At 55.2% G+C, this 8407-nt stretch overlaps 1 protein-coding gene across 2 annotated transcripts in view; it reads right to left on the bottom strand.

Moving 5' to 3' along the window:
• Window positions 1-328: 328 nt before the first annotated feature.
• Window positions 329-8407, bottom strand: part of RNASET2 (ribonuclease T2) — a 17194-nt gene continuing 9115 nt past the window's right edge. For both annotated transcript variants that reach the window (XM_059401416.1, XM_059401418.1), the window contains exons 7-10: window positions 6481-6594; window positions 3501-3546; window positions 2037-2111; window positions 329-805 (exon numbers count right to left, since the gene is read on the bottom strand). In XM_059401416.1, coding sequence (XP_059257399.1) covers window positions 629-805; window positions 2037-2111; window positions 3501-3546; window positions 6481-6594 — 412 coding nt within the window. In that variant the 3' untranslated portion in view covers window positions 329-628. The remainder of the gene's footprint in view (window positions 806-2036; window positions 2112-3500; window positions 3547-6480; window positions 6595-8407) is intronic.

Genomic DNA, 8407 nt, shown 5'->3' on the forward strand with positions numbered 1-8407 from the left:
AGGGGACCCCAAACCGACTCCGGGCTGATGTTCAGCGACACCGGACTGGGTGGGGATGCTGGCCGGCCTGTCCCCTGCAGCCCCTCGGGGCACCTCTCCGGCCCACACCAGGCCACTGAGCGGACATGGGTGAGCAGGTCCTGAGCTAGGAGGTGGGACAGCCACCCGCTGCTGGCCTCCTCCTGGCCTGACAACAGGCTGGCATGTCCCCGCGACCCCCGCACCAAGAAGGAGGCCGCTTAGAGGGACAGGCAAGAGCTGTTCCGAGTCCCCACCGTGTGTTCATCTCCAAGGGCCCCTGCTGTGTCTAAGACGCCCAAGACCTTAATAAAGGAAAAAGAAAATCCACATCCTTTATTCCAAACACAAAGCCCTTACCGGGGCGTGGAGACTTCCTTTCTCTCCACGCACCCATGCTGGGCCAGACTCACAGGTGCCATGAAGTCAGCTCATGGGCGTGCGGGGAAACGGAGCACAGAACAGCCATAAAGTAGAGACGCTTGTGCAGTAGAGACGCTTGTGCAGTAGAGACGCTTGTAAACAGTTCACCTGGCGGCTGCTTTCTGACAAGCAGCGGTTTGTGACTCTCTCCAGCTTTTCGAAATAACGTCCCGGTGGCCTGGGGGCGTCAGCGAGCGCTCTGCGGTGGCGGCGGGTAGAAGGCCGGGCCGTCCTCACAGACCTCCAGCCCCGGGCCCCAGGCCCTCCCGGACTCCCCCAGCTCCCCCGGCTCCGTGCAGTTCCGCAGCCGCAGGTCCTTGGTGAAGCAGAGCTCGATCTGACCGATCGTCTGCACCTCCTCCCCCTAAAACCCAGAAAATGAGAAATGCCTGAGAATCCGGATCTCGGGGGTCCCCTGCTCTGTGGTCATCAGGCCTCAGAACCTGAAGAGACAAGGGGGGATTCCAGGGGCCAGCAACAAGCCTCCACCCCCCGCAGTGACCCGCAGGGGGCCGTGGGGCTCAGAGCCCAGTCACCACCCAGACGTCCCCTGTGCCAGCCTGGCGGCCCTGGGTGACAGGACACCGCTCAAACCTCAGACACGTGCAACTGTGTGCCTGTGGCATACACATCACAGCATCACCGGGAGAAGCAGTTTTGTAGAATAAGTAGGTCAGGGAACCCCACTGCTCAAAAAGAATTAAAGTCTTATCAAAGCTGACAAAAGAAATGAGAGTCCGTCCGCACACTAGATAAATGCGTGTGGAGACTGAGACCGACAACACAAAGCCCAAGAAATCCCTAACGCAGACCTGCTTCCTACAGCCGCCTCCGGCTCCTGCCCCGCTGCCCCTTCTTGTGGGAGAGAAGTCTTGAGAAACAGACTGTTTGAGTACGGCACTGAAGGACAATCGTGTGCCTGTGCGTGTGCATAATTTTTTTTTAATTCCAGTACGGGTGGCACAATGTCCTGTCAGTGTCAGGTGTGTGAGACGGGGACTCACCACTTCCGCGCGTCACAGGTGCCCCCCTCACCCCCATCGCCTGCTCCCCCACCCCCCACCCAGCCCGCTAATCACCAGCACTGTGTTATCTAGAGTCAAGAGTCTGCTTCTTGGTTTGTTTCTTTTTTTTTCCTTTGCTCATCTGTTCTGTTTCTTAAATTCCACGTATGATGAAGTCCTACGGTATCCGTCCTTCTCTGCCTCACACACTGATCAGCATCTTACTCTCTAGCTCCATCCGCATCATTGCAAATGGCACGATTTCATTCTTTTTGATGGCTGCGTAATATTCCACAGGGAACAGAGGCCGCATCTTCTTCATCCAGTCATCTACTAATGGACACCTGGGCTGCTTCCGCAGCGGGGCTATTGTTGATAATGCTGCTGTAAATATTGGGGTGCAGGTACCCCTCTGAATCTGGGTTAAACCAACTGCGATTTTAAAGCACACGCAGGATTTGCCTGTGCGCTCACACTCCCACACACACACACACACCTCTGCCCCTGGCAACTCTACAGTGACCACATGGATGTTGAAAACCTGTCTTCCTGATAAAGACAGAATGAGCAGTGAAACAGAGCACATCTGACCTGTTTTGGAGGAAGACACTGCACTTTTGGTACAACTCCGTACATGCTGGCAAGGGCGTCTTTAATATCTGAAATCTGAAATGGAATCAAACGCATTAGAATTACGGGGACAGAGGCTGTGTAAGGGCTCCGGTAGACGGCACACTCAGCTTCCGCACTCACAACCCGCACGGCTGACCACAGGGCACCGTCCTCGGGCACTCCAGGCTCGCAGACAAGAGAGGACAGGGAGAGGCTGTCACCCACCTGGGCTCCCCCCTCAGACCACAGTGGCCCCCACACGTGCTCTACAGGCTCTGTTCTCCCCGCTGCCCCGTGCTTCTGTCCACACCCAGAGCCTGCTGCGTGCAGTAAGTCAGGCCCACTTCCAAAGGCCGGGACTCGCGTCTGAGCTCAGCTCTTGCTGCTTCTGAACCTAACAGAGCACCTGCAGCACCCACGGGGAGCCCAGGACACTTGCCGTCCGGGACCATTGAAAGCAGCAGTCTGACTGACACGTGCTGGGCAAAAATGTAAACACAGTCACCCTACCTGCTTGAACTTGGACGCCGAGGACAAGGGGGCCCTGCCAGCCCTCTCTTTCCTGAGGCAGCGGACACGGTCTTCCCAGGGTCACCATTCCCTCCCACCCCCACTCTCGGTGCAGGAGGAAATTAAAGGGAAAATCCAGACCCCGTCCAGATCCGGCTCAAGCAGGAACCGGCCACACGGCGGAGCACAGACGCCAGAGAGTGACAGGCCCAGGTGACAGCGCAGTGTTAGCAGGGGACTGGAACCCGGATCGCTAAAATCAGTAACTTCAAATCTTTTTTTAATCCCAGGAGATTAAATCAGCCTAAGTAGAGAATGCATCATGTTCTCTAACCCAGGAGTCAGTCAGCTTACTGGGTAAAGGGCCAGAGGACAGACCCCAGGCTCCGAAGGTCACCCAGTGTCTTTCTGGGGGGACACCTGCCCATGGAGGGTGACCACGAGCAATGGTAAAGGAATCAGCCTGGCTGTGAGCCAGGAAGACTCTGTTTACAAGAACAGGCTCTTCTGGGTAGAAAGCGATTACCTTTTGTATATGCTTACCAGACAGTAAGATCTGGGCTATTTAAATTTCTAGTTTTATCACGAAAACAAAAACAAATCTTATGCCTCTTCATCGAACAAAATATCATAAAACAGAATGTGCTTTTTGAACTACCTACTCCCCAGCCCTGTGCGAGCTGGGAGCACGTGCCTCACCGAGGGACCGTGAGTCGAGGCTTCAAAATCATCATTTACGTAGCTTTTGGATCCCACTCAGTGCGCACCAGGAAGCAAGACTTAAATAAAATTGCTCTGGAACCATAAGAGTCTAACAGGAGGGGGATTGTCTGAGGCCCTTTAAAAGCCTGGCGTGGACTAGGCTGCACAGTACCTGTGTGCTCCTCAGGTAGCAGATACACATGCGGTTACGGAGCTGAAAGCAAGACTTACCTGGTAGTAATTGATAGATGGCTTTATTCCCAATTTTTGGAGTATGCTAAAATTTAAATAAAAAAAAATTAGCCTTATAATACCGTACATTTTCTTTTCTTGTTCTTCTTAAACATCCTGTTTCCTAATAAAAATGAAGACACTCTTAAAAGAAAGCACTTATTTTCTATTGCTTTGGGCAATAAATCTGGGCACAAGGAGAGCAAGTCAACGGTTCTCGGGCTTCGCCGACCGCCCCTGCCCATGGCTCACTCGCTGCTGACCCTCCTTCTCTCTCCAGCGCCTGCGCCCTCGCAACATGGCCAGACGGCCCACCCCCACTGCGGTAACGGCACACACGTGACCACCTCTCTGCCAAGCCTGTCTCAGGCACACCCGTGACCACCACTTTGCCAAGCCTGTTTCAAAACACAGTTAGCAACGGATTCTGGATTCCAGGCTTATCCTAGAAAACCACACTTGGTCAAATCCTCAAATATATTCAACACCCACAGACTTGAATCATTTCCTTCAGCATATGGTTTTGACCAGCCGTCCCAACAAAATACCATATGACTAATTCACCTGTTAAATGACGGCGTGGGGTATAAACAAGTCTCAGATTAATGGTCTCAAAACAACACTCGAGTCCCCAGCATGCCTCCCTAGATTATCCAGGCCATCAGCCCCCGGAGTCGACGGGAGACCCGGGTTGCCTCTCTGGACATGGGCATCGTCAGATGGGACTGTCCAAGGAACCAGCCTGCCCGGGGCACGCCTCCTCCTGCTATGGTTTCTGGCAACAGTATACAATGTGTCAACAAGCCAGTGTTTGCACAGACGGCGCGGCACCCAGTGGCTGGATCTCAGCTGTGTGCTCCCGGCCCCGGCAGGAGCTGGTGGTGGGCAAGGGTCCTTACAGCCTAAAAAACCAAAACATGCCCACGGCCTGCTCTCACACTGTCTGTACGGCATAAACACCAGATTTCAAAGGTTCCAGAATTGTAAAACTTTGCAAATTTTAAAATATTTATTTCAAGTTACAATATTTTAGCTATGCTGGGATAAATAATATAAAATCAATCTCGTTGCTTTCTTTTTGCTCCTTTTAATGAGGTACTAGGAAATTTTAAGTTACGTGTGGGGTCTGCATTGTATTTCTACTGGGCGGTATTGCTGAAAAGCCCGAGTCAGGTCACCAAGGAAGTGAGGCAGAGAGAGAGATACTTGGGGAAGTCCGGCATTCAGCCCAGGTTAGTCTATATTGTTTTCTACGGTGTTGCCATTAGTTTGACATCCATTCCCTGGCCTGTGTCTGTAGGTTATCAAAGATCTTCTATTCACAGTATCTCGCCTTTTTTCAGGTTTGTGACCTTCATATTATAAAGTGAGTAAAACACTGTTAGTTTATGCTAATATGACAAGCTTCCCTCTGAGAAAAAGATATCCGCAGTGATGGTTTATAATATAGAGAAAAATACAAGGGATTTTATGTTTTGACTTCCTAATTTTCTGAGTACCGCGATTTTAGATTTTCCTTGGGGGACCGGGGAGAGAATGTCATTTCCTTACAACTCTCTCCCCACGTCCTATGGCCCCGCAGGGAGTCGTCTCTGCAGGAGGAGTAAGCAGGCTCCCCAGCGACCGCCACGGCTTTTCTGACGCTGCAGGAACCCCGGCACCAGGACTCGCGCACGCGCGTGTGCCACGAGAGCCACAGAGACTCAACAAGGGTAAGCCAGGGGACTTAATAAATAGCTGTCGGGTGAAGGAGGGACGATTTAGATGTTGTAGATAGAACCTTCCAGCAGTCCCCATTCAATGCCCTCTTCCTGCCTGACTGAGCAGAACGGGACCCGGGGAGCGAGCAGGAGCTCGCGCTGCTCGTGCATCAGGAACGCTCGGGCGCAGTCTCCTCCCACAGCGGCTCCCAAATGGACTGCGCTCTGCCCGGCCACACGCGGACACACTCCCGGTTCGCTCCCCCAAGGATGTCTGCGCTCAGTATCCCCTACACTTTGGGGGTAAGGAAATGCTCCCCAAGGTCTTGCTCTTGCTGCGGGAAGAGCCTGCAGAGAAGCATGGCCCGCAGGAGCTGGGCGGCGCGGCTGGAGTGTTACCCCCGGCCCTCGAGGGGACCCCTCTGTCATCTTCCGGCTCGGCAGACAGACCCAAAGGTGCAGAAACTGTGCACGGTGCACAATGGGCGTCTTGTTCTCCCCATAGGCACTCGCCCCTCCCACGCCAACACCGGACCCCACCCCCTTTATCACAGTGAAACGGGGGACTGGCTGCGCCTCTGTGTGCAGGACGTAGAGGACACATGCAGAGAACCGATGGGGGCTCCCGCACTTTCTAAGCAGATGTGACGCAGCAGCTTTCACGAGGGTGAACAGCAGAGGCTCCCGACGGGACCCGGCTCACTCCGACGAAAGCACACTAACTGCCTGTCCTGGTCTTTAAAACGCAGTCGCAGGTTTATCGTGTGACGGCCCAGATGAAGGAGAGCAGGAATCCCTCCCACACTGGCCACCAGGAACGCTCAGATGGCGGATGGCCAGCCTCGCCCCTGCTCTCGGTCATGGCCTGGGTGGGGGTAGGGGGCCTGGCCCTCCACAGGGCCATCTGGAGGGGGTATTTACGAGGTCTAGGTAGTTTCTAGGCTTCGAGGACCCCTGCCCACCACCTCCTCCTGCTCGATCCAGAAGCCCGAGAGCAGAGATGCAAACCTTCTGAGATGGGCGGTCTGTACAGAACCTGCCACGTTAATGCAACACACTTCTGTCCAAAATCCCGGCTGAAACACGCATGCCTTGGTCAGTCTTGCTTCCTCGGGCCACCTCGCCGTCCGATGACATCCGAGCCCAGACAGGTACTTGCGTCTCCAAGACTGCTGTATGTGACCATGGCCCAGACTGACCTGGAGGGCTGGGTGGGAGGCGCTAGGATTCCTCAGGATGGCTCCGCAGCCCGTGAGCACCAGGCCCCCGGGGGTCCCTACCTGTTAAGCTCCAGCTTCTCATAAAGACCCAGGCTTCCCCCAAAGTATTTCTTCTGCGAGTTGAGGGCGTCGAGCTGAGCGGCACAGGTGCCGTGCTTCTCCCACTCATGCTTCCTACGAGAGTATTTTAACAAAAAAATCTCTGGTTAAAAGTCATGAAACAAATACAGAAGGAAGAGCTCGCGCCAGGACTGGGTAGTCACGCGCATGTGGTTTCTGCTACAAAGAAAGAAGACAAGACTCCCTGTGTGCATCGGGCATGACGCGGGAGTCCCTTGCGCCTGGGGACGCGGCCCCAGGGGACACAGTCCGGTCTCCAGAGAGCACGCCGTGTCCCTGCAGCCTCGGCCGCCAGCAGGGACGACTCGGTTCGGCGATGCAGCACAGCCACGGCTGAGGAAGAGCAGATGCCATGACGCAGGCCCCTGGCCACCGGCACGGGTGTCCGCGGGGGCTCCGGCTTCACGGGGACGCTGACCTGTCCTTCCTCAGCAGCGAGCGAAGGACAGCAGCCACACGACCTCCTGAGAGATGCCGCAGGCCCACTCCCTTCTCCACTGTGTCCTCATCCGCCCCCGACAGAACTCTAACAGGACAACACACGAGCAGCGACACGGATTCGAGAAGAAGATCATAGATAACAACTCCCCACATTGCATCGCAGGTTATCGAGAACTTTCACGTTCTTCTGCAAGGCAAACGTACTGCTGGCTCAGAAATGGGGAAACTGAGGCAGGGGGGCTAGCGAGGCCACCCAGCCAGCAAGTCCCAGAGTCTGCCCCTAAACGGCTCTCTGGACCCCATATCAGCCCTCGTCTGGCTGCACCGCAGAGCCACCCCCACAGCCCGCAGACGCGGGGCGCACCGCCCCAGAATCGCAGGCCGCTGTCCCATCGGATGTTCGCCATCGCGAGCGCAGGAGAGCAGAAGAGGCATTTGTGAGGGGGACCTACGCTGCCTGTGGTCTGAGCCGACACCAGCACATCCATAAGGCTGGTGCACAGGGCCCGTGCGAAGTGACAAGTCACTTCAGCCTAAGAAAGCGGCGTGGGAACCTTTCTTCCTCTCCCACAGCCTCCAGAGTGAATTATTTCTGCAGAGCAGGAGAAGGATTTCTTTCTGACAAGATGAAGATGGAACCCGCGGTGCAGACGCCCTAGTGTCCGTGGAGCTGGAACTGTTCCGAACCTGCCACAGGAGGAGCTCGCAGCGCAATGAGCCTCATGCACAGAACCTGCACACCAGCCCGGGGGCTCTCCACACACAAGAAATACTCGATAAGTGCCAGTTTGGATCAAGCTTAAGGATCAGAATCCATTAGGGCATCATTAGTGTATGTCCAACACTGAACCCCACCTCATTTGGAACAGGAAAGTTTGCATTTAACACAAAATGGTCAGTGACCAGACAGAGGTGCCCATCATGGTGTTCCCTCGCCTGCTGGGGGACACACGAGCAGACCCAGGGGCCACCCTCCAGGATGAGAGGTGGAGGCTCCTCCAGGACGTCGAGGCCCAGGACGCCGCCCCCCGCGAGGCCGCTCGCTACAGTGGGTCTCACCCAACTCTCCTTCTTCTTCGTACAAGCATCAGAAAACAAACAGAAATCCTACTTTGCAGAGGGCTGTGTCCATGGTACCTTTTAATATGGCTAATTTTGTGATTAGATTTAATCTTAGAGAACCTTCTCGAGCATGGAGTAACACCAAGACCGTGTACTCTGCAGACTTGGGTCCTCTCTGGGAAGATCAAGGACGGTTTTCAGACAGGGACCCTCCTCCAGAGCGCCTCCGGGACCCTCCTCTGCCCCGGGGCTCCGACGACGAAGCCGAGCTGGACCGGCCAGAGGGCCTCCGGGACCCTCCTCTGCCCCGGGGCTCTGACGACGAAGCCGAGCTGGACCGGCCAGAGGGCCTCCGGGACCCTCC

The sequence above is a fragment of the Mustela nigripes genome, chromosome 5 (assembly GCF_022355385.1).
Source record: "Mustela nigripes isolate SB6536 chromosome 5, MUSNIG.SB6536, whole genome shotgun sequence".
NCBI classification, from domain to species: domain Eukaryota; kingdom Metazoa; phylum Chordata; class Mammalia; order Carnivora; family Mustelidae; genus Mustela; species Mustela nigripes.